The sequence below is a fragment of the Falco peregrinus genome, chromosome 6 (assembly GCF_023634155.1).
Source record: "Falco peregrinus isolate bFalPer1 chromosome 6, bFalPer1.pri, whole genome shotgun sequence".
Lineage (NCBI taxonomy): Eukaryota > Metazoa > Chordata > Aves > Falconiformes > Falconidae > Falco > Falco peregrinus.
In genome coordinates, this window is record NC_073726.1 from 48763922 (window position 1) to 48789951 (window position 26030).

Genomic DNA, 26030 nt, shown 5'->3' on the forward strand with positions numbered 1-26030 from the left:
TATAATAGAGTGACACTCTCTTACCAAGACCAATTTCATCCAGCTGAAGACCATAGAGAAAGCCATTCTTATTAAGGAAAGCCTGAAGGCTCTTCTCCTTGGCTTGGCCTATGGTGTCGCAGTCCAGAACATTAACTTGGATAGTTTGACAGGCATCTCCACTCTCATTTTCTGGGATTTTTTCAAAGATAACGTTCACTGTCTGGGGAAAGAAACACATGTTATTCTGACTTACAGGGAATACCTGGCATGGGAAATTTACAAATTCCTGACAGCAAACCTGAGAGGTTTTCAGCATATTTATTATTAAAGCAATTTCAAATAAAGATTATTTGAAGGAATTACACAATGAAGCATTCAGAAATCCTTGTGTCTGAAGAATCAAAGATATATAGCTATATATTTCCAAAAGTGTATTTTGTACTCTCTTTTTGTGCAAATCTATATAGCGAATTACTAAAAAAAGACAGGACACTAGGAAAAATTACAATGCATGTTCTAAAAAAAAAGTGCATCGTTTATTTAAAATGAATGCCTTAAAAGCAAAACTGTAAGCGACTAGAGATCTGATAAGGTTGCTAAGTAAGTCGTCATGGTAAGCATGGCCGATTTTGAGTGGATAGGAAGTAGTGTTAAAATGCCTATTTACACGAGCAGATCATGCCGAATGCCTTATACCATACAAAAAAATACACCTCCCCTGGAGACGTCAGCGCCTGTCTGCATACAGCTGTGTCTCCAGAGGCAGCAGAGACAGGGCTGCTGCAGGAGCAGTGGAAAGCAAAAGCATGTTGCAGCAGACAGAATCCAAAGTGGTCCAGATCTGCACAGAAAAGCGTGATTTATTCTATCCGTTATTAATCCAGGTCAAACACCCATACAGCCTGTCCAGTCACAACACCCCTGCCCTTTAGCTCCCTCTTAGCTGGGGCACAACTCAGCTGCTAGGCTGCGCACAAGGTGAGTATGGGCTAGAGGGAGGTGCCAATGAGACTGGGTGACCATCTCCAGAGAATTTCAGTCAAGTCATATTTCTGGTCAGGTCAGGCAGATCAACTGCCAAAAGGCAGGGGAAAAGGGATGAGCACAGAATTGCTAGTGCTGAGAGATAACAGCAATCGCTTCCAGTGCCACAGCCTGCTCCATGCAGAGAAATCACTGTTCAGCTACACAGATACAGATGTTCTGCTGGGGATGTCTTGGGGCAGAATTAAAACAAGTGTTTCAGGTGCTGGCACTTTACTGTAAGTGGTGCAGGAAAATCTACATACTCAAACTGTTCTGGCTGTTGGACATCTCTGATATAATACATATCTTTTGATTGAAATGAGAGGACCGCAGGTGAGACTCAGTGAAGGAGTGACTGTGAAGAGAGGAAGCAACTAAAAATTTTTTCCCCCTGCTGTCACGTGAAGGAAAGAACTTCCGTCCAGGTCGCTGCAAGGACAACTTTTCCCTCTTCTTAGAAAAATGGGTAGCTATTATTTAATAACTACTATTTAATAACAAATGTATTTAATAGTTGTAGAATGCTGTTTTCTGCTTTATTACCCAGCAAGAATGGGAATTACGACACACTGGTGGTGAAAAAAAGTAGTTCAATGAGACATAATTTAACTTCACTGTTTCTACAGAAGCAAAAGGATTATTAAAAACAGGGTTGCAAGACTATGAAGATCAGGATTTAACAAAGGCTACAATATAACTGAAGTAACTGAGAATAACTTAATCAGGACACCAAGATGTTTAATTGTGAGGAAAATGAGTCCATGGAAAGGACAGACAGAACAGAAGAGGAGGATATGTGGGAATGGTGCCTACAGAAGGAGAAGCAGACTGAATGCCATGCCTCAGGTTGGGATTTCATGCAGAAAATTAGTAAAAAATATATTGGCACAGGAATGAGGGAGTCATGCTTGGTTAGGCCCACAGACCCGCTGAACAGACAGCAGTCCTGTCCTTGACTTTGACTGCCCTGAGGTCGTGGTCTTGTAGGATAAAAATATGGACAGGGACTAACTGTATTTTGACTTTGGAAAACTCATTTTAATCAGACTTTGTCTCTTGTAGTCTCCAGACTGATCTTTCTGGAGTAGCTAGTCACACTTTAACTAATGTTGATTTGTCTTTACATCCTTGGAAGCATCCCTTCCCTTAGTTGATCCTTTCCTCCTAACATTATTCCTACACTGCAATATGCACATTCCTGATTCCTTTATTTTCTCTTCCTTTCAGACCATCAGGAGAAACTGTCTTTTTCTCTGCTGCATTCCCTTTTCAGCACATGGTCTCACACGGATCACACATAAATGTGCAGACTCTTCAGTTATTAGCATGTGAGAGCTCTCCCATCCCTGCACGCTCAACTCATTGCAGGATGACAGGACTGCAAAAAGAGAGCAGCAGTCCTTTATGTAGGTGGAATACAAGTAATTTATGGACTCCTTAATTGACAGTATCCACAAAGTGAGGATAATAACAACACTTTACGACTCAAAGGTGGTCAGATGGGAAGAAATATTGAAATGCATAAAAATCTAAACCAAGAGAGCCAGACAGTTTTGCTGATATGATTTCCTGCAGAAGTTAATCTTAAGTGATGAAGCAATTGATGGGGAGCTAGGAAAGCCAATTATTATTAAGTCTTCCCTCTGCAGCTGAAGTCCTCATAAATCAGATTCAACCTGTCTGACAGCACGATCCCTGGCTTTAGAAACCATTAATCAGAATCTGACAGTCACAATCACTGCATTTAGACACAAAGTGTAGAACTGGAAAAAGGATCAGAAAGGACTGTAAAATTATGAAAGCCCTTTTATGATCAGCTCTGAAGGTCAGAAAACATTTAAGAGAAATCACAGGAGAATACATGGAAGGCACAAAGAAACATTATCAGGCCCCTTTTCTAAGCTTTCTCACTTTACAAAGTAAACAGAAATACAAGTTAACTTAGGGAAAGATTCAGGAGAAAATTACAGGACATGGTTCAGCCTAGTAATGTCTAGAGTTGAGACTTTGTGCACTAGATACTAGTGATTAGCAACACAAAGTCACAGTGCTCTTCAGCAAAGGCTTAACAAAGGTTGCAAGAATTGTTAAAGGCTACTGAAGGAGAACAAGGCAAGCACCTGCAACTACTTGTATAGGAACTAGTTTGGTACCTAGCTAAAAGAAAGGAACAAATTTTAAAAACATTTTTTTTGCACTCATGCAGTGACAGAAATAATGACATTTGAAGACAATGTTTATAGATGATTCTTCAGTTTTGCAGTTTTCTTGAAAATGAATTTCCAACAATGAATTACTTAGTAAAGCTATTAATAACCATAGCAGATAAATGTCATGTGGTTTAACAAGTAAATGTGATAATGCCGTATTTTCTTAGAAGTAAAGAAAAATCATCTGGGATATTCAAGGGTTCTTACTCATTACTCTGTTCTCTATTCAGCTATGCATCTGAACAAAGTGTATTTCCATTTAACACACTGACTGAAAAAACAAGAAAAACTTTTGACTGCTAGAACTTAAGAGAATTTATGTAAAGGAGACAGCACCATGATGTACAGCGCAACAAAACTGCCTTAGACCTACACTCCTGTCACCCAGACTATGAAATACAACAAACAGGAAAAAACATAGTGATTGTATGATCCTTCTGTAGCAGCCAGAACAGTTACCCATGAAGAGGTTATAGAACAGCTAACAAATTGGCACCGAAAATGTTACAGGAGTTAAATTTAGGCTAGATGGGCACTATGCAAAGCAAGGGTTCTACTCTCGATGCTACAACGGTACTCAATCTGTACCTAATTCAGAAGACTCTCCTGCAGCCAACATCTGCCCTGCTTGCTTCCTAGAGAGGGCCGTTGCGTCTTCTTTTGCTGACAAAAATCCCCGTATGTCACATGCTCTTATAGCTTCCTTATCTCTCACAAAGTGTGCCTAATAATACCACAAGCATGGGTATTATTAGGAAATCGGGTTCCCTTTCGCTGCTCTACTCCCTTGCAGCCCTCCCACTTCTTTTAACACCCTTCTTTAACTCATAAAGCAGTTGGACACTTTGAACAACCTTCCACCACTTGGCTTTGCTTCACTGTCAATAAAAAGCAGTTGGCTTAACAGGTGCATTAGATAATTTCTTCCCATCTCAAAATGCAAACTCATTTCAGCAAAGAATTCAACAGCCCAAATCCTCTCTTTTAAAATAAGCAGTGACTATTCAAAAGAATGCTGGAGCACCAAGTCTACCACAGGAAGAAGTCCCCTGGTTTTCCACAGGAGAGATTCCACCAAGAACTTCTCCCATGCTAGGCTGACATTGTGTAGCTTTTCTATTTAAAATGAAACACTTCAGTGAAACGCTAACACTCAGCTGTGCGCTGCGCTGCTTCATCAGTCATTGAGCAAATTATTCACTGAGGGGTGCAGCTGCTTGTCTGCCTGTGAGAAAGCAGACTTGCTTCCCCAGCCTGTGAAAAGGCTCCACAACACATCCAAGTCTCTTTCAAGGCAGTTTTATTTCTCAATACCCAAATATAAGCACAGTGTGAAACCACACAGCTCCTCAGCTCATACTGGACCAGTGCTTTTAGAAGCATCTTTCCTTCAATTCCTCTGCTTGAGTATTTACTTCAGCAGCTCATCTCCGTTCAATATCTGACCCTTTCCAGCAGAGAGGGCTAACAGTAGGGGGCTGGCTGGTTCCAAGGTCTGTAGCCTTTTTAAAAAAGGCATGGGGCCCAGCCAAGGGCCAGCTCTAACACAATTCAAAACCAACATATTTCTTAGTTCTCTTTTTGACCTGTTACAAATGGCCTGAATTTTAGAAAATCTGTCTTGTCCTTCCTTCTGGCTCTCTACTCGGTGCATCTTCATTGTCCTGCTCCAAGAGTTTACCTGCATAGTGGTGTGTTTAGGAGAGAACCGGTGGAACCCCCCTTGATTTTTTTGAGCCTGTCTGTATTCTGCTTTTATTGGCTTAGAACCGACTCCCGATCCTGAAAGGAGATATTTGCATGCAGAATGCCTACACCCTTCTTTGCGCCCTGCCACTATTTTGAGCGTTAAACTCCTTACCAGATGCATCTCTGCATCTTCAAGTGGCTACACAGCTTAAAAACCTGGACACTGTGTGCCTGCAGATGTGCTTCAGTATCTTTCTGTCACTCTCCTTTTGGCTGTGTTTTTATACTTTGCTCTGGACAGGTAGGTTTTAATGTACTGCTATTGTAGGGCTGTGGAAAGGGCCAAAATAAAATACCAACAAAATACTGCAAGACTCAGAATGTAACTGCAGTGAGCAAATGTGCAAATGCATTTGAAAATTCAGCTCAGAATTAATTCCATCTAAAAACCAAAACCTGCAATCCTTTAGGGAGAAATTTTCTTCCAAAGAAAGGAGAAAATACTTGGTTTCCTGTTGGTACGCTCAAAGGTCCTGCATTTCATTGCAGTGCACGTGAGTGGTGTTACTGAGAGAAGAAAAGCTGACTCCTTCCACTTCAGCATCCTGTTAAATGCTATTCTTGAAGAGAAAACGTGCACTGCTGGCCTGCTTCCCCAGCCCAGAAAGCTTCACTGTTCCACCTAAATCTCTTTCACAGCTGAGTTCTAGTTTCTAGCATAAATCTTAGACAGAACACCGAACAAAACTGTTTCCCTGTCCAGCCAGAACCAGAGTCCTTGGGCTTCATCTCTATAATTTTACTGCAGGATCCCCTCCCCTTTTCTGACAGTTTTAAAGGCAACATTCAGCCACTTTCAGCCAAGTCCAATACCCTACTGGACCTTAGTGGGGAAAGCTGACTTACTAACTAACCCTGGAACAGTATCATTCTCTCCTACTAAAAAGCAGGAATACAAAGCACAAAGGCAGCAAACAATGTTCAAGAAAGGCTCTCTGCTCTCTCACTTCCTCATCCATCTGCAGCCAGCCTTCCCCACTGATACCGAGTCCTTCAGACCGCTTCCCCTCTCTCCACTGCAGGCTGCCCACAAGACCTTATCAGCAACTGTATGCATAGAAGTAGCACTAGGGAAAGTATTTAAGGCAGTGTACAGTGGTTCAGCATCAGCTATCCCCCCCAAGGTGCTCTCAGTTTGAATTTGTGCTATAAATAAGAAAAGTCAATCAATTCCACAGGACCAGATGTTCCTGCGCAGTCTACTAGGAACAAGCATATTGAGCCTGCTTGAAAATTGTTGCTCTGCATAACTACTGGGTTTTGTATGCTATGGCTATATATAGCGATATATTTAAACTTACCCTGGATCCCAAATGCATGCCAGAACGCAGCGCACAAACAAGGAAACCAAAGATACAATATTATGCATTTAATTTTTAGTCACAAACTTCCTTTCCAAATGCACGTTGTGGTAACTTAGCTTGAAGTACCTTCAAATGAAGCTTCCAACAACAGCTTTGTAAACAGCTATAAGAAGATCTGCCTATAAATTTGTCAGTCCAAGAGCTTTTGGCAGAAAATAACAATTCAGAAATGTTTCACAGAAAGGTTGTCATTTCAGTGAGCTTCCTATGTGACCCAGTGAGCTAAGTCCAATGGGTTACTGACCAGCCAAAATTTTCAAGGTCACATAGTCTGCTCCAGTATATGGCATCTTAGGACCTCCAGGTTCTTGCTGCAGAAATGGAAGATGGACAGACCTAGAAGCTCCAGCCCTACCTGAGGCTCAGAATATGGACTCTGAAAAGTACTGAATTCTCCTCCAAAGCCACCAGCACTTGCAGTGTCCCTGCCATGGCAGTTTCTGCTCCCAAGCTCTGAAGCTCGCTATTCAGTCACACTTCTCATACTCCTAAGTATGTCTGGTAACTCTAACAGGAAGCCAGGAGTTAAGAAGCAAGGAAGCTATGGAAATGACTGGAAACACAGATTTTTAAGTTCTCAGGCTCAAAATCTGGAAATTCTGGAAAAAAAGTGCTCAGGTTATTCTGAAACCCTTTTTCAGACCTTCTACTCAAAAAGCCACAATTTTTACATGCTCCAAAGTACAATAACCCTTGCTGCCCTCCTCCCCTCAGTGTCAGAATGACAATCAGTAAAAGAACTCCAGCTTTAAAAGAATTCTGGGTGTAACTGGAAAAGAGAAAGCGCTTTGTAATTGCTTTGAGAAGGCAAGAAATCTATGCTGAAGTTCAGAAATTTAGCTAGGCTTCCCAGACACCTTGTTTTTAACCATGCAACTAATTAAAATCCACCACATTAACCTTGCTAATTTAGAGCTAGTAACATGGAAACACACAGCAAATGATTGCTGCCTGAAGATTAGCCACAAGTAAACACAATAGAAAAATAAAACCTCAGCATTCCATTCTTTCATTCATTGGAAAAGTGTAATTTAGCTTAAATTCTAAGCATATGTTTATATTTTTGTAGTACACTTTAAAATAAGAAGGAATTTTAATACCCTGAGACTTCATTAAGCCTAACCTTTGGCGATTAAGGCATGCTGTGAAGCCACAAGTGAGTGCTATTTCTGAAATGTGTATTGGTGAAACGCTAGCTAGTTAAACTCTGTTGCGTTTTGAAATTTTGTCAGCAATAACAATTGTATTTTCGGGGTACTTAACCATCACCTTAGCATCCAAGAACCTTAATTTAGCTTCCTAGAAAAAGACAAAATGCGGTAGTTGTCCATGTTTGGAGGGAACACAAACTGGCAAACATACCACTGTTTTGAACTCAGACACTTGCCACAGCAGCCAGTCTTCGTTAAGCGTGTACAGGGCTTTGCAAGTTATCGCGTCAACAGGGCCTTTGTTTATCCTCTGATTGAGGGTTGTCACTAGCAAATAGAAAGGTTCACCAATCGTCTCCTAGGACATGAAACAAATGCAAGGAACATGTTTATTTTTGCAATAATTAAATGGGCACGAATAATGAGAGAAAAATATCAAGTGTAACAAATTATTTCCTTTTAACTGACTTGCTATCTTGCAATTAGAAAAGAAAATCCCTCTGAGCCGATTTATCTAGTTATTTGTTTAAGCCCCATCCTTTGCTTTTCATGTGAAAGTCTCATGCAAATAGCAAGGGACAGCTGGAGTGTGTGGCAAGACAGCTCACAGCCCCTTGCTGTGCACAAGCACGCTACAGACAAGCTGCTCCTACTCCACCTGGCAGATGCTTCCTAGTTCCACCAGAGAGTGGGTGGGGGGCGAGATGTGCATGTGTTCACACACATACTTCAGCTATTCCAACCTTTTTCAGTCTTGTGAGAAAACAAGCTAACAACTGGTTTCCTTTTGACTTGGTGTCTCCCCTTGCTGTCCCTGAAAAAAAGCCTTGGGAGCAAGGTCGTGGGATGTAGACTGGTGTATCAGCAAAAGAGGGAATGAACCTGGGGCTTCCCTCTCCTGCCTGAACTGCAGGCTTCAGGGAAGTACCTGAGAAAGGAAGGATGGATCTTTGTTTCCACATGACACCATTCCTGCAGCCTGGCTAAGGCATCTCACTAGCACAGCTCTGTAAAGATGACTGGTGTACCGAGAACAGATCTCTGACAGTTCCTTGGCTTTCTCCTGGGGTTTCAGGAAACTGGTGTGAGCTGCTAAGCCTCAAACAATTCTGCTGCTATATTAATGCAAGAACTGATATGAGTGATACCAACAGTACAATACCATCACACTGGTAAGAGAAACAGGAAGCATAACCAAGCACTGAAACCAAGAATGAAGTGCTATGAAGTGGAATAAAATAAACAGCAAAATGAAAGAAAATGCTTATTTTGTTTCCACTTGAAGTCATTTAGTTCTTAAAATCTGCAGGCTGTTTGGAGGTTAAAAAGTGTGGAAAGAAGTTTAGTTTTCCAAAAGATGGTATTCCTTACATTTCCATTACGTGGTAGCTTTCCAACAGCTTGCAGAGAAAGGTACAGCTGTACTTAAACAAGCATGTCAGTCTTTTAGTATGACCAGAATACATCTCCCGGAGATGAAATGTCTAACATGAGAAAAGAATATGCTTGAACTGCAAAACTACCCAAATCTCAGCCAAATAAAGGACGTGATCATTGCTTACATACGTGCTCTTTTCCTACCTCCCACTGATGACAGCTAGCTAAGTCATCTAAACTAGAAGAGAACACATTAATAATGTTAAATTGAATGCTTTAAACGGATCCCTCTAACAATTCCTATGGAAGAAATCAGTTAAAACAGTTCTTTGCATATCTTACATAGTAACAAGATGTACACGTACCCGAAGAAATCCAGAAAGGCAGACAGACATCCAGTTTGTCAGCAGTTTTTCTACCACAGATTCTGTTCGCCTGAGCAGGAGCTTAGGCTGTACATTGCTTGACTGCTCCATCAAGTCCTTTGTCAACACTTCCAAAATATGGGTTAAATAAACTAGCTTAGTTTGTAGTGCAATAGTCAAGAAGGATGCAAACAAGCACCTGTTAAACAAACAAACAAACAAACAAACAAAAATAAAAGGAAGAAAAAAAAAAGGAAGAAGAAGGGGGCAGGAGGGAAGAATGCTATAGTATTTGGAATTTCTCTCCCCAGTCATCTTTAACAAATGAAATACACTTTAGTACAGTTCATATCTTAAGTTCTCCCTCCACAGGTACAGAAATTGTCCACTGATCTGTACAAAAATATAAAATATTGAAGTCCATCTGCTCTTGTGATTATTTTTAAACACAGAATTTGTGTCTCTAGATTTAATTCTGCAGAACAACACCTGCTTCAGTGACAGAACACTTCTAAACTGTAGAACTGTTGATCTAACTGCAGGAAGTGTTTACAGTTTTGAAGTGAGTTTTCCTGCTTCTCTGCCTCTTTGTTTACATGTGCAAACATTCTGATTTCTCTTTAATGGCTTTTTTTAATGGCAATGTTTTTTCTTCCTCATTGTGTGCAGATGGAGAAGATAGAAAAATGCTCTGGGGTAATGCAAGCGTGTTTTGCAAGAAACAGAAATTACATTTGTGCGCTACAATCCATGTTGTTTTTTCCTGCTAATTCTTTGTCTTGAAGATGATAAGCATAATCATACTATACCTGTCTTTCACAGAGAAATTTTTCTGCTTTTCAAGGGTGTGAATGAGAGTAACAAGAAAGTTCTTGTTACAAATTAAAGCATGCAACATGTTGAAGCTTTCGTCCTTGCTTGTTTGGTCTCTGCTCTGGAATAGTTAAACAAAAATAAGCAAACTGTAGTTTGGCTATGATGGATTCTTAATGCTCAGAAAAATGGTAAGCAACATATGGGATAAGAACCTGGCTTCATTCAAATCAGCGGGAATTTTGCATTTACTTCACGGGTCTCAGGATTTTACCAAAGATACAGTTGCATTTCTGTGCAACACAGAGTACACACAGGCAGAGCACACATTTTCTGTCATATACACAAAGTAATGCCAATAGCTAAGTTTGCCTGTCATTTTCCATCACTAGATTCTGTTTATTTCATTTAAATAAATCATAATATACATTGGGTAACAGCATCTTACATACCAAATTCTTTTTATACATAAATCCACGTAACCTTCCTCATGGGGGAAAGGGAACACACTGAAAATGCAATCCAATGTGTTCTAGAACAACACTGAGATAAGGGATACAATTACTCTTGAAAAACTGTTTGTTAAATAAGGCATATCACACTACATCAACTTACCTGTGGCATGTCTTCACTGAAGATGGATGCAAAGCCTCCTGACTAAAATATAAGACAGGTGATATTTATCATTCTTAAGCATACCAAAAATTTCTAACACATGTATGTTAAACATGCCAAGCACGTTCCTGATGGCATACGACTTGAAATAAAACAATGCAAATGCTGTTTTCTAGCACAGCTACAATATAAAAACTCTACACAATAAGGTGCTGCCAAGGTTCACTGAAAAGCGAACTCTCAAAGATGAGCTGGTACTGACTTCAGTGCTGCTCTGTGTGTTACTCTGTGCTGCTGAGCTGCACTAGCACAGCAGTCAACTATCGGTCCGCAGGAAAAGCTGTTCATCACCCTCATCTGCAAATGTGCTGGCGTGTGAGGGGTGCTGTAGGCTGCATCCTTCTAGGACAGCAATGATAGCCTTCGGTATACAGGGTTTCTGTAACAGAGTGACACTCAAGTTCATCTGCCTCCATTCATTTCAAGGCACTTCATGAATGTTCACTAATGAGCTCTCCAGGAGGTCCATGCTGTCAGTCTCCAGAGAGGCACAGGTGCCACCACACATCCAGTCCTAGCAAAAGCTCTCACAACAAAGGGAAGCCCCCAGTTCTCCAATACCTTGTCAATGCCTCTTGTCTGATTCTAACAGCCTGTAAGGTCCCAACACAGCTGCATGTTCCCAAAGCAGCACCCTTGAGCAACAAATTCACACTCCTAACAGTCATCTGCTCTATCTGTGATGCTGGCAGCCCCTAGTTTCCTTACAGAATCATAGAATCACAGAATTGTTTAGGTTGGAAGGGACCTTCAAAGATCATCTAGTTCCAGCCCCCTTGCCATGGACAGGACACCTCCCACTAGATCAGGTTGCTCAAAGTTCCATCCAACCTGACCTTGAACACTTCCAGGGATGGGACATCCACAGCTTCTCTGGGCAACATGTTCCAGTGTCTCACCACCTTCATCGTAAAGAATGTCTTCCTTATGTCCAATCTAAATCTATCCTCTTTCAGTTTAAAACCATTGCCCCTTGTTCTGTCACTACAGGCCCTGGTAAAAAGTCTGTCTCTGTCTTTCTTATAAGCTTGCTTTATATTGAAAGGCTGCAATAAGATCTCTTCAGAGCCTCCTCTTCTCCAAGCTGAACAATCTCAGCTCACTCAGGCTTTCTTCACAGGAGTGGTATCCCAGCCCTCCAACCATTTTCATGGCCCTCCTCAGGACTCACTTCAACAGGTCCATGTCCTTCTTATGCTGGAGACACTCTTGTGAGAGCAGAGTAGGGAGGGAGGATCACCTCCCCCAGCCTGCTGGCCAGGCTTCTTTTTATGCAGCCCAGGATATGATCAGCTTTCTAGGCTGCAAGTGCACATTGCCAGCTCACATCTAATTTTTCATCTACCTATCTGATTTTTCATCCCTCCTTTTCCTCATGACTCCTGTTCTCTTCTCCCCTACCATATTCTTCTCCCTCTTCCTCCATTGGCTATTCCCATTTTTCCAGAACTTTTTCAGCCCCCCCTAACACCATCTACCAATAAAACAGACACACACAGAGAATGAAACAATCAAAACCACGTTAAAGGTTAAAAATGCTTGTGAACAGGGAACAAGTATGGTAGCATCAAACCAAACAATGTGGGAAATTGAGGGAAAACAGAAAAAATCTAAATTGAACAAGTAAAGCAAAAAACCAGGCTGAACAGAAGGAATATTTTAAGAACAGATGTAATATCCATCTAAAAACCTACAAGCATTAAGCACAAAACAAAAGCTATCAAGCCAGATTAAATATAAAAAAATTGAAGCAGCAGGAAGTGAGAAGCTCAAAATGAGATGGGGTCTATCACTCTTCATTTCAGGTATCTGATTCAGGTATCTGATTCAGGTATCCTTAAGCAACTCATCCCATCCTGAGACAGATTCTCAGACGAGTGGGATGGATCGCTTTCTTGAGCTGCCTGTCTCTGCACTGACTACAGAAGATGCTCAGTGAACAGCTTTGATGTCCATGTTTAAACAGCTTAGGTTAGGAGAGACAAAGCTCATTGAACATTGAACACACTGGAAGGCAGAAAGAGTACAGTACAGGCATCATTCAAACACATGAGGTTAGTGAGGGAAGTGGTGGTTTGTCACTTTGACCCTTCTGACGCTCAGTTGCAATCTACTACCCCATCACCTTTTCTGTTCACCAGCAATATTTGTTTAGTAGAGCACTGCTCTCCTACCACATTCATAAAGCACAAGGCATGTTTGGACACTCCGGTAATGTAAACGATAAGTACTTAGCAGGACAAATCGGTATACAATACATTAAATAACTTGCCTGACTGACACTGCATGTCTGCAGAGAGCTAATAGTGGCAAGTTTACCTTTGTGGTATCAGTATTTCACACTGAGATAAGATCTAATTGGAATCGTTTCCAGGATGCAGCAGCATGAGTCTCGCCAAGGCAAAACAGGAGCCCTTCCCTTTCTGACCTCACATAATGCAATGGAGTGGCAGACTTCATGTCTTTTTTCCTTTCCTTTTCATTTGCATAAAGCAAAGCATTTCCACCCAGACAGCTTCTACAGATTGTTACTGTTTTGACAGGAGACTACCACTAGTAAAAGATGCATTCCTAAAAATAACCACTATTTTAATTCTAATATGCCTGGCAACAAATTAAACTGAAAGAAAAGAGATACACAAAGTAACGTTTCCTTGGTCCAATTCCTTCAAACCTCCTAGCGACCCCATAAAAATTACACTGGGGGCATCCCAGCAGTACCAGAAGAGATATTCCCAGTTTCCTTTGGTGTGAGAGCTGGACTCAAAGCGTACAAAGATTATGCATACGTAATTGTTAAATATTAGTCTACCTTAGTATCTGGTATTTGGTGGTGTACATAAAAAGACCCTCATTCTGCACTATCACATGTTTAATTTTATCACAATGAGCTTTTAGTGGAATCGCACATGGCAATAAAGCGATGCAGTGTGCAGATAAGACTGCAGGATGGGACCACAGCACTGATGAGTAATACATGAAGACTAGTGGGTAGTTCGCATACATACCAGCTATACCCTACAAAACCGCAGCACTAACCAAAGTTTTCTACTCATTGGTGACAGTTACACAGCAAAATATCACCAGCTGAGATCACAGCTTCTACCAATTAGTAAATGTCGGTAAGCATTGCTTAACATCATGATAAAATTTTGAAAGCTGTGGCAAATGCACTTATCAGCATTGTAATGTGCTACATATGCAAAAAAAAAAACCCAACAGCAAGAGAAGTAAAACATTTGAAAAAAGGCCTCTTTGGTCCTCTGATGCAGTGGCACAAACTGCTCCAAAGAACAATGAAAATATCCACATCTAAACCAGACAGCACTTAAGTACTAATGAAATTTTTAAGCATGTGACCTGCACTCCTCTGAATCAAGGTCTTACCATTTCTGTCAGCAGCTTGGAGTAGAAAGTTAGCACAACCTTAGAGCCATTTCTTCATCCCACAAGTCTAATTAGGAAGTGTCATGATGTTAGTAGCATGTTAGCTAGCCTGACTGTTGCTTTAATTAGCTATAGCATGGAAAGTGAAAGCATGAGAACAAGAAAAAGCAGTGGATAAATTATAGCTTAGTTAGGATGGCCTGAAAGGCAAGCAGCTTAGGGAGGCTGAGCCAAAAAGAAATGGATGCACACACAACCCTTGAAAATTCAACAATAGTTCTTTATCTATAGCAGTTAGGCTTCATTAAATATAGAGATGTACAGCCATAAGTGTTCTTTGCTAATTCTTGACTTAAGAAAAGTTTCTCGTGAAAACAATGTGCAATCACTATGTAGTATTTACTGTAGTTATTTGATCCTGACCTTCCTAGCTTTTTCATTATTAGGCAGGGCTGACAACTGAAAGACTTGTAAATAATTACCTCTGGAAAGAAAGTTCTAAGAGCAAAGTGTTTGTAGTCAAGGAAGGGAACAGTTCCAAAACTATCCACCACATCTAATTCATCCATCTGCAGCTCAGCAAATCCTGAAAAAGCAACCCCCCTCCCCACCCAGAGAGTTAGTTTAGCTGACACAAAATCATCTTTACGATTATAACTTGGCCCCAGTAGATATTCCTTAAAAACAGTTTTCAGGGAAGAGAGGTTGTTTTACTACTGAAGCTCTTATGAACAGGAAAGTACCAATCCATTTTTTTCCTCCCACTTTTGCTGAAGGAAATATTACGTGCAATCCTATTAGTAGCTCAGTGCTTTCTGCTACTGCAGTGCACAACATTAAAGAGGAACTCTGATACAACACAAAAATATTCTAACAGCTATAAAATTAAAATGTTTATATCATGTGAGCTTCTTGACAGTTTCAGTTCAGAAATTATCCTGTACTTAAGCTCTATAAAGCTCTTTAGACCTACCCTCACGTATTTCCTTCCGAATCTCATATTCCAGCAGTTCAAGTTGCTGACTCTGTTTACGAGTTAACTCTTTGGATTTGTATCTAGTAACTATGAATGCCGCTAAAAAGGAAGAAAAAAAGATTCTGAGTACAGAAATCGCAGAACAGAAAACCCCTATATAAAATATATATTAATATTACTTTAAGAAACAGAAAGATTAACATACACTTGCACTCTCCAGGAGGATTACTGTTTCTACTGTTGTTAGTGTGCTAGTACCCATGAGCCCTGGTTATCTGGATCTAAACCCTAATGTTTAATAAAAAACATTCCTTTTAACAAGGTCATAGAATTGTCAATCCAACTTTATTCGAAGCACACCCTGCTACGTACAACCTGCACAGTGAGACACAGAATCTAACAACCACTTCTGCTAGCAGCCTTCTTAAAGTAGCACTGATAGAACAGGAAAACCAGTTGTTTTAAGCAGCAAATCTGAATTAACTTCTCTAAAGCTTATTTTGAGAGAGTAAAGGCATGAGATACGGTTCCTGTAAAGGTAATGCACTTTTTAAAAAGAAAACCAAGCAAACAAAACAACAAACTCCTAAACTTATTACAATGGATGGAAATTCATCAAATACATAATCAGGTCAACACGTTCAGAAAACAAGTGTGACAAAAAGAGGAGGGTATAATTATTTACCCCCCTCAATTTAGTAATGACCTACAAATTCATGAATGATCCAAATGAGACTGAGCAGAAACACCACAAACACTGCCTGAGGATAAGCAGTTTGTTAGGGAACATCTGCCCCAGGGACAGGAGGGAAGCCCAGCTGACAGCTGGAAGGGCCCGAGTTGTGACACAAGGATGTCAGTCCTACGGCTTGCCTCACTAAATGATGACAAATAATCCCAGCAGAACAGACATAACTACTGTCTCCTAACGCGCTGTAATCTGACAAGATGGACTTCACCACCAGACCGGAGTTAACTTTGTCCACGCTTATTGGGAACCAGGGAAAACCATCGGACTGCTTGTGACAGTCCCAAACATGTATGTGTGCATGTATATGTGTTTTATGTGTCATGATTATACCCTTCAGCAAATCAAAAACTGAAAACACGTTATTGTACTTACCTATAATGACACCCACTACAATAGGTAGCAAAATAAGAACATATAAATATATGTGTGATGATGTTGGTTTGACTTCATGCTCAAAATTTCCTAATTTGACCTGAAGAAAAATAATGGCTGTGTTAATAGAGGACAGGCATTATACCAGTGCTTAAAATGACATTTATTGTATTAAAAAAAAATAAGGCACATGGAAGACACTGGTTCTGCAGATTATTGGGAAAACAGCAGCAATTTGGGAAAATATGTATGAACCAACACAAACTTAACTTTTGGTGTGTTTGATGTTTACGCAGGATAACAGAGCAGTGACAAGAGAAAAATTTGGAGGTCTTCATGCAGCATCAAATTTTGCCATTGCTCTCACTGTAAACTAGAGCCCTCGAATGGCAAGATCTGGCCTCAGGCTGGCCAAGTGGCTCATGGACTTCAGAATCGCTGCTAAACATTCTGGCATTTTGAGGTAAGGAAGGTGTGTTGTTAAAAATATTCCTTTGCACTCACAGTGTTACTCTGCTGAGCAGAAAAGTAAGATAAGACTCATGCTAATAATAAGGGAAGTAAAATGTTTGACATACACCTAGCCCACAGCCCTCTTCCCTATTTCTTTGCAGAAGTTTCAACCTCTTTACATAGGATGCAGGGCATTCCTGAAGGTCTGTTCGAGAACAAAAACAACATACACACACAACATCCCCCAACAGCCACTGGGCTTGTCGAAGGCAGGACAGGCATTAACTCTTAGGGATACACAAAAGTGCTGAAGTCTGCCAGATGCCAAACTGAGGCATTCACCACTGATAATTATGGCAGAAGAAATTTCACAAAGGAGGATCTCAAAGAGGACTGTGAAAGCACATAAATAAAGGGTAGCTAAGACTATAAAAATACTAGAAGTAAAAATACACTTTGACACAGGAAAAGAATACCACCAAGTGCCAGGGACAGAAATGAGCCTGGGATAATTGAAAAGGAGAGTCGGGTTGAAATTATTTTGGGTTACAGCAGGGAAGGCAAAGATCTGGTGATTTCAGTCACTGGCTTGTCACAGGAGGTGAGCAGCCAGGGCAGCTGGAGACTGCCAACTGGATAGTCACATTGCAGCTACACAGACACAAGCAAGCAAAGAAACCCCACAGGGCTGGAAGAACAGAGACTTCGTATTGCTGGGGCTACAAAGAACAGAACATAAAGCAGACCTATTTCCTCTGTCAAATGTTATTTTTTCCTCAGTTGTTTATATGTTTTCACAGTTCCTACACAAAGTACTTCCGATCTGAGCCTTCCTAAGATCCTATTTGCCATTTCCAAGACTGAAATGCATTGGTGGCTAAATACATTAATCATCCTGTGACTAATACACCTGCTTTTCTCCACTTGTCACATCCAGCCAAAGCATTCCTAAAGCAGAAATTTCTGTTCCTCATCCCCGCTTATTGAAAATAGAGGCAAAACATTCACTTAATTTTCTGCTTATATTTAGATTATCTTTAATCTTCACCATAACCTTCGTATCCAGTGGCCCCATTTCTTTCCTTATCTTTTATTTATCTTGCTTATGAATCACAGACTAAATAAGGTACACCTGAATCAATCCAATTCCTATTCCTAAACTCATATTCTTCCTGCATGGCATTATAAAACCTCCTCTGGACAGGTAATGCCTCTGAGCTTTATGTCATCACCAAATGTTATTAGCACATGCCTTATTTTTGTACTCAAGTCACTACCGATGTTAAATAATAACCGTATGAAAATCAACATTGCCCAGTGTAAGCTTCCCCTTACAGAGCATCCAGTTTTTCTAATCCCTAGTGTCTTCATAATCAACATGTTAAGTAGTTTACTGAATGACTAGGTACATGTGATCTACTGCTTTTTTGTTGCTGAGAAAACAACTCATCTTATAAAATAAAGATACCTAGTATAATCTGCTTTTATTGAAAAGAAGTTGACACCCCATTTTCCATTTACCTCCAGGTCTTTCATGAGACCCTCATTCCAAATACATTATAAAGCTTTACACAGAGGTAGGATTAGATCAGCACATCTCCATTTGCCTAGTTATTTTTTTCTTCTTTTGAATATTGGCTTTATATTTGCTGCTCTCCAGTCATACAGTATGTCTTCTGACTGCAGTTTTCCTTTAAATCTTTCCTATGAAGCCTACAGTATTATGTGCCATTTCCTTCACAGTGCTGTGATGGGAATGATCCTGCTCCTACTGTCTTGAGCCCCTTGATCTACCTGAATCCTGGTACTGTAACAAGAATGGCATTCTCTTCTTTGACACCTCCATTCAGACTGATCCTGTCTTTGACCCCACACTCAATATCCTCTTTCATCCTGAAAACTAAGGCAAGACATACATTTATTCTTAAACCATATCTATCTTTTATACCCATCTTATCCTTTCTTCAGGGTGGCCCTACTTCTTCGATGATGATTTATTTATAAGGTTGAAAAAAACACTTGATGGTTTATGACATTTACATTTTTCTTGATGTTGAAAAAAATAATTTTTAAGGTACCAGAAGTGAAATGTTACATTCTAACTATTGCATGTGATTTGCCTTAGCAAAGTGGTGACTTTTTGATGACAGTGACTCCTATGAAGGATGAGCACGTGATATTGCAAGGCAACGTTAATATTTAAATGCAACACCAATCTCAGAAAGGCTTTTCCGTGCCATAACTGGCTCAGACGGCAGGATTCACAGATGGGGGATCAGTTAACAGTGATATGAAATTGAGAATAGCTTCGTTAATCTTTACTATGAGCCATATGCCTTGAAGTCAATAGAGTGATTTCAGCTTTATGCCACCATACACTGCAATAAGGGTCTGGCATCATTTTTCTCCCTCATAAATGGTGATGATTGCATTTTAAAAAATTCCTATCTTCATCTTTTTCCTGGAGCAAATATCTTAAGCTGCCATTTAGCTTTGACATCCATGCTAATGTTCTTATGTTTGGGCCTGGCTTTGTGCCACATGTTCAAAGCATTTTGGCCTTCCCAGCGCACAATGAATATCACCCCTTTTTCATGCAGAAATGCCTTCTCTTCTGTCTAGGTGGCAATCCCTATGCACTCTCCAAGATCCTTATCTACTTTAGGAAGAACAAGCAAATGGGAGGACACAATCCTTTTAGTCATGGCCACAGTACAGCAGCAGATTGCTTACAGATCTAAGATGAGGGGCTTTCCTAGAGCCAGTGATGCTGTATCGGTGATGTCTGTGCTGCAGCTAGAGGTGTGACAAACTACTGCTTTCCTGGAGCTCAGCAGAAGTGAGCTCAGTTTGGGCTGCAAAGCCTACCTCTGACACTACATCAGTAACCAGACAGTAAATGAACTCAGTACCGTCAGTGGTACCTAAGCTAGGCAGGCATGCTTAGATATGAGGCGGATAACTGTACTACTGAGTACCAGTACAGCAGAAAACGCATCCAGTTCCTCCCTCTATAAAGAACATTCACGATGGCAGCATTATCGATACAGTTTACTACATTTGTATAAACATCCAAACACTGTTGAACTGCAACAAAAGGGAATTCTACTTACAAAAACTTTCACCGTGGAAAAGTCAATCTTGTCTGTTCCTTCCCTTTTGAATTTGCACAGTATAGTGCTACGGTCTGGCTTTTTGGTAATATTTTGGACACTGAACCATATCTTTTTGGTCTGTGCACCATTCATATATGACAGATAAACTTCTACCTCAGTTTTAGAAATATTCAAGTTGTCATTTTCTTTCTAGAGGGAAAAACAATGAAATAATAAAAACTAAATAAACTACATACAGCAAGAAACAAAATCCCCAATAACTACTTTAAATAAGGAATTAAGAGTTTATTACTTTCAAACTTACATATATTTTTAATTCCAGATCAGGATCCAGCTCAGTGTGCAGCTGGTAGTTAATGAACACTGGGTCAGGGTGATAGTGTAATTTGACGCATGGTATAAAGGTAGTTTCCACTTTTAACATCATATCAACAACTTTACCCTCCGTTGCATGGCCCAGGCTTGGTGTTAAGTAATGATATTCAGATTCATTTCCAGGACACCTAGAGACCTAGAAATGCAACAGCAAAGCTGTAAGTCATTAAGTACTCAACAGTGAGCACAATCACAAACAGGCATTCAAAATCATTTTAATGTCTTCCTGACTTCACACAGGTATCTGCTAAACCTCTGCGATCAGGGCTGCATGCAGAGCACCTGGGAAAGTTTCTGTGTTGAGCCTGTGTCTACCTTTATGCACATTCACCACACACTCTGCACGCTGCTTTAAGGCTGATTGCACACTGCTATGGCAGCTATTTCCTGCAGTGAGACAGGAATAGTGACAGTGATTTCTCCTTCCTTCCCCTCAGTGTAGGTGATACGAGAGGAGCAGGACAAGCCCTCCAGCACCCCTCGCACTGGCTCTCCCCAGCTTTACTTCTGAGCGGGGTTTGCTACAGTCACCCCATTGTTTACTCCACGGGGTTTTCTGGTCTCTGTGCTGCAAGCCCAGGAGTCAACAGGGTGCCTACCTCCTCACAGCCTTGGAGAAAGGGTTTTGTCCCAACATCAGCTCCACCCCTTGCTGAGGCAGTGGCACCATTTGGGTGCTCAACACAAAGCCAGAGAGAAGTACACCACCCCCGTCTGGAGGCTGAGGAGACTCAAAAAGGATGGATTTGGAACAAGTCTCTAGAGCACATTAAAAATACTCAGGGAATTATGCAGGAGAGTAGCTTTTGTGTATCCATGATCTTGTACCGAGAATGTGTGCAACTGTAATCCTACAAGTGGTCACATTTATTTCAGTAGGGTGTCTGACGTGTGCCTGCAAGTGTTCAAAAAATATTGAGATTCTCCTGCAACCTTAGGAACAAAACCTTCAAGAGACCTCTATTTGGTATTGTAAAGGAGATTAAGACTTACGGTGAGGTTTGATCTCTGGTCATCTGAAATAATCACACTGTCCACCACATTAAAATTTCTACCAATCGTAGTAATTTTGCGACCACCACTGTAAAAAAAGAAAGAGGGGTTGGAGGGCAGTGGTTGGGGTTAATATTATCTGTTTTCTCACAGATAAAGTCCTGCATTAAGGCTTCAGCCATGAATAAACTACTCATGCATTTTGCTTTGGTAGCAGCCAACATAATACACTCAAGCTGCAGGACAAGATAATATGAGCTATACAGTGTGCTTCCGTTCTTTTCTCGTAATGTAACGGTAAATACTTTTGCTACCACAAAACCAAATGACTAGATAGCACAAACATGCATACTCCTTTTCAGGGACTTGCTTTCTATTCATGCAGCCAAAGAACTAGACCATGATTTAACATTCTGTCTTGAAGAAAGAATGTCAGGGTCTTTCACTGCCCCAGAGTAGCCCTGCCTATGCTTAATTCTTGCCTTTTTCAGGACGAACCAATGGTGCCAGGCACCTCACAGGAAACATTCTCGGCAGTGTTCAGACCATCTGTCTCAGCACACACAATGGTGCTTGTGTCTGAGGGCTCTTGGCTCCCAATCTCTGCTGAACACAGCTGGAGTAGTTTAAGGTATTATTAATTTCCAGCTGCCTGAGCTGCCTCTCACCTGGAAATGAGGGCATGCACCCTAGCTGCTCAGCTGCTGCAGGGGCCAGTCCAACGTATTGCCTCAAACCCACATATGCCAGTGCTTGACACCAAGTTACCAGATTAAGAACAGGGAAGTGGGTAAAAACAGTGCAGCCAGAGGACAGGTGGAAAGCTGTGCCTGAGAGTATCTTAAAACCACCCTGTAAGTCTTTCACTGGAGCTATGAGCCTCCCACAGAACACAGCAGAGGCTTGAAAAGGGCTCTTTTGGCTTTAGGGAACCAAGTCCTAAAGCAAGTCTAGGTGTATCACTGCGGTGGTGATAATTTTCGTGTGATTTCCAATTCACTGATACTTTATACTGTTTCAGAGGTGAAGGGTGTATTAGTATCAAGAAATCAAAGTTAACTGGAGTTTGAATTCATGCATGCTACCCATATTTTGGATTTAGCTTTAGTATGAAGAGACTATTTTTGACTTCTGTGGAAGTCAAAAGAAGACCTGGGGTGGGCAGGGAAGTTTACAGAATCCTGACAAACACAGAATCTGTCTTGCATGATGACCCTATCTGTATGCTAAATCAGTTCACCGGCGTAAATTCATTCTTCATGACAGGTTACAGCAGTCATCCAAGTTTACATCAGCTGCAGTCTTGCCAAGTAGGTTCATATCAGCTCAGTGGGACTACACTTCAGTAAATAAATAAAAAGTATAAAAAGACAAATTTACCTAATCCAGGAAGTGTTGGGTGTGATTCCAAAACATGATGGCAGTGAAACATAATGCAGGGTCATTGGTGGTGAGCATTTTTCTCCATTAGCCTGTATACATATACGTTTGGCCTCTTTACGTGTTGGTGGGAGAGCAAATGTCATTTGTGTATCATTTAGCACACTTCTAACCTTAATGCTGGAAGAGAAAGAAAACAGTCAGAAATGCAGAACCCACTATGCCACTCACTGCTGTTACTACACAAAGCCTATGACCTATAGCAAAGGATAAGGAGAAAAGAGAAATGAATCTCTGACTTGCCAGATGGAGGTGGAAAGATAGAGCAGGGAGCTGAAAAGACAAAGTAGAGCATCTTTTGAATGAAGTTGCTGTGTGTCACAGTAATCAGGCAAGACAGTACAGATACGGGTCTTGTGGCCTTGGGATGAGGCTATGTAAGGCAACGTGTGGTTTTGCTGTTTACTGTGTACTCCTTTGTGCTACCAACACAGTCCACGAGCTAGTCAAGAATGAGAACCTTAAACTTTCTTTTCTTTCTTCTTTTTCTTTCTCTCTTTCCCTCTCCCTGCCCCTCGCCCCCTTCCTCCTTTTCACTCCTTCCTCTTTCTACTTCCTCTCTCTCACTTCTTCTCTCTGTTTTTTCTTCTGCAGTCCCCAGGAAATCCATGGTTGAAGTAAAAATCAAACAGTACCACATGAATGCTTTTTCAAGTGCTAGCTATGGAAAATGGGCTTGGTAATCACAGGCAGCCATTGCAGATGCATCTGAAAATGACTGATTCAGAATAAGATAGCCTAATTATCTAGGGGGTAACACTGTGCAATCATTAACAGAGAAAAGTACAAGCTATTGCATGAGAGCTTCCCTTCCCTGGCACGGCGTTTGTGCTTTCACAAGCAGAATCCTAGAATATATGGGGGATATTCTGAAGCAGCAGTGAGTCAAACAAAATCTGAGGCTTTCTTGTGACCTAACTTCTTGCTGCCTGCTGCAAAGCACAGAGGATCACAGGTACAGAACTGTCCTACTACTGCTGCGAGAACTGCCTATCTACACATCCATCCCTTGTATTGTATCCAAACACCAAATTAATTTCCATCCTTTGGGAATTTAAAGTGGAAGTATAACTAAAGGAGTGCAGAGCATCCCCCACTCTGCTGAGAAGGGTTACTGGACAACTGTATTGCTAGGGCAAAATGGGCATAATTTTCACCATGCAAAGTAAAAAGTATTATTATTTTTCAGAGCTTAACTCACATGTCTGGCTTACAGCCTGTGATTCCAGTCAGTATCAGTTTTATGCCCGATGCACGTGTAAAGTTTTCTCCTTTGACTGTTATTTCACTTTTGCCTAACGTAGAAATCCACAGAGGTTCAATGGAATGAATGCTGATAAGCTATCAGAAAACAAAACAAAACAAAATCTGGTTATAAAAAGGCTAGGCAGTTAAACAACAGCTGCAAAACCAACCACCACCCAGGAATGCAATCTTTATTGCACTGGGACAGATCTGTCTTATTAATTTCAAATTTCGTTAAGCTTGACCCTGGGAATAACTGTCAATCAGAACTTCTTTACAAGCCAACTATTTTTACCTACATATTTTCTATTTTAATGTATCTCATAACAAAGTTGTCCAATGGAATCACAATCTGACATACTGGAAGGTAAGCATCATAAAAACCCAGCTTGAAATGATACATCTTGTGTGACCCTTGAAGAACTAAGAAACAATGCAAGACGAAACCTGTGGTGCCGTCACTATGAGAGATCAGAGAAACAAATGAAGGCATCTCTCATGACCTGAAAAGGGGAAGCAGGGTCAAATCCTAGAATGAAAAGTTGAGAAAGAGCCCCAGAATTAGCTTTACTAGAAAGTCTTTTCAAAGTTATACATAGAGCTAAAGGTACAACACAACTGCAGGGATTTTTTGGTATCCCATTTTGATTCTAAGAAGTTTACAAATCTCTTTTCCAGCACTGAAGAATAATTCTAGTTTGCTCTGTCACAGTCTTGCAGAAACGTGGACAATTTTTAAACTGTGCTTTTCTTTGGCTATCTTTGCATTTACTTATTTTAACTTACTAACGCTACCAAGCAAGAAGAGATAGTTTTTTTCCCCTAGTGTATTTACTTGATCCATTTGACAGCATCTCATGTTTAATCAATTTTACTGCTTCCTCAGTTTTATAATCACACAGACTGTTTCCTCTCAGTGTATCTTTCAGACAACAAACTGAAGACATTCAAAAAAACCAGGAAAAAACACATGTGAAAAAAACCACAAACTGTTTGGGACCTTCTCAGCCAAATGATTTATTAGCTTGCTTCTAGACTGCCTATAATATTAAAATGAGTTTTTAGAGTATTATGATTATCCTGACTTCTTGACTTCTGCTGTGCACCTGTGGACACCTCCACTGGGCAGTTCAGCCTTCCTGAGCCCAGAAAAGCTGCTGGTGCAAAACCTCCAGGAAAGACCTTCCCACAGGGTTTTTCTCCCCAGTAATCTTTTCAGAGCAACACCAAGACTTCGGGCTGGTGGTCTGTGGGGACCACTGGGGTCACATCACCATCCTCTGCAAACACAGCCATTGCCTGCTTCAGAAAGGTCCCTGGCACGTTGTTCCCACACGCTACCACAGCCTGCTGAACACCAGAGTGCTCTGGAGCAAATGTGAGACCTGTCACAACTGACTGAAAGCTGCAACTTGTGTCTCAGGAAAAGGCAAGAGAGTGAAAGGCTGGGGCCAGAGGGCCTGCAAATGGGCCTCCAAGATGACCTCTGGTATGGATAATGGGGCAAAGGAAAGCCCTGACAAAAACAGCCCGAGGCTGGGGGGTGGGGGTGGGTGGGGAGAAATTCGCTCCCACCCTGATCCAGGGATCAGTTTAACCCTCAGTATGCAAGCAGGACAAGTGAAGCAGAAATCTGAGAGATCAGAGCCAGCGAAGCACCAGTGCTTTTCTCCACCCACATCCTTGTCCCTCTGCTTCTCCCCAGCCTCAAGCGCACCAAGGACAGTCAATATCCTCACACAAATCCAGAAGCCAAATCCTACAGAAATGAGTAAAACACATGCTTTGGGGCTCTCACTGGTAACCAGCAGGGAGCTGTGAAGCACAGGAATAATGCAGTGTCACACAAACACATGGCGATCCCCCAGAGCTGCACCAGGGCTGTGAGCCCCGGTGAGGGCAACGTCAGGCACCCCCAGCCACTGGAGAGCCTGCTTCCCCGCTTGACCACCGCGGTCTGTGACACTTTCCTCAGCAGCAAAAGAAACTGCGAATTTCCTCACTGAATGCAGGAGGGACCAAGCACCCTCGCTGGAGCCTGGGGTGCTCATCTGCCCAGTGCTAGAGAGCTGATGACCTCCCAGTTGCTGCATGGTAGGGCGGGGGGAGATGCCTGGCAGCGAGAGGACAGAGAGACAGTTGAGAGGCAGAAGGGTATTTATAAAAATCACTAGTGGTGAGGCATGTGATGAAAGCAGCGTAAACATGCA

The 26030-nt window shown here is 41.3% G+C and overlaps 1 protein-coding gene across 1 annotated transcript in view; it reads right to left on the reverse strand.

Annotated features, from left to right (window-relative positions):
- PLXNC1 (plexin C1) overlaps positions 1 to 26030 on the reverse strand; it is a 72660-nt gene that overhangs the window by 16790 nt on the left and 29840 nt on the right. The window contains exons 10-22 of the mRNA XM_027794213.2: positions 23777 to 23916; positions 22516 to 22695; positions 21136 to 21223; positions 20072 to 20278; positions 19765 to 19956; positions 16199 to 16298; positions 15073 to 15174; positions 14582 to 14685; positions 10653 to 10694; positions 10034 to 10158; positions 9225 to 9423; positions 7694 to 7840; positions 25 to 202 (exon numbers count right to left, since the gene is read on the reverse strand). Coding sequence (XP_027650014.2) covers positions 25 to 202; positions 7694 to 7840; positions 9225 to 9423; positions 10034 to 10158; positions 10653 to 10694; positions 14582 to 14685; positions 15073 to 15174; positions 16199 to 16298; positions 19765 to 19956; positions 20072 to 20278; positions 21136 to 21223; positions 22516 to 22695; positions 23777 to 23916 — 1804 coding nt within the window. The remainder of the gene's footprint in view (positions 1 to 24; positions 203 to 7693; positions 7841 to 9224; positions 9424 to 10033; positions 10159 to 10652; positions 10695 to 14581; positions 14686 to 15072; positions 15175 to 16198; positions 16299 to 19764; positions 19957 to 20071; positions 20279 to 21135; positions 21224 to 22515; positions 22696 to 23776; positions 23917 to 26030) is intronic.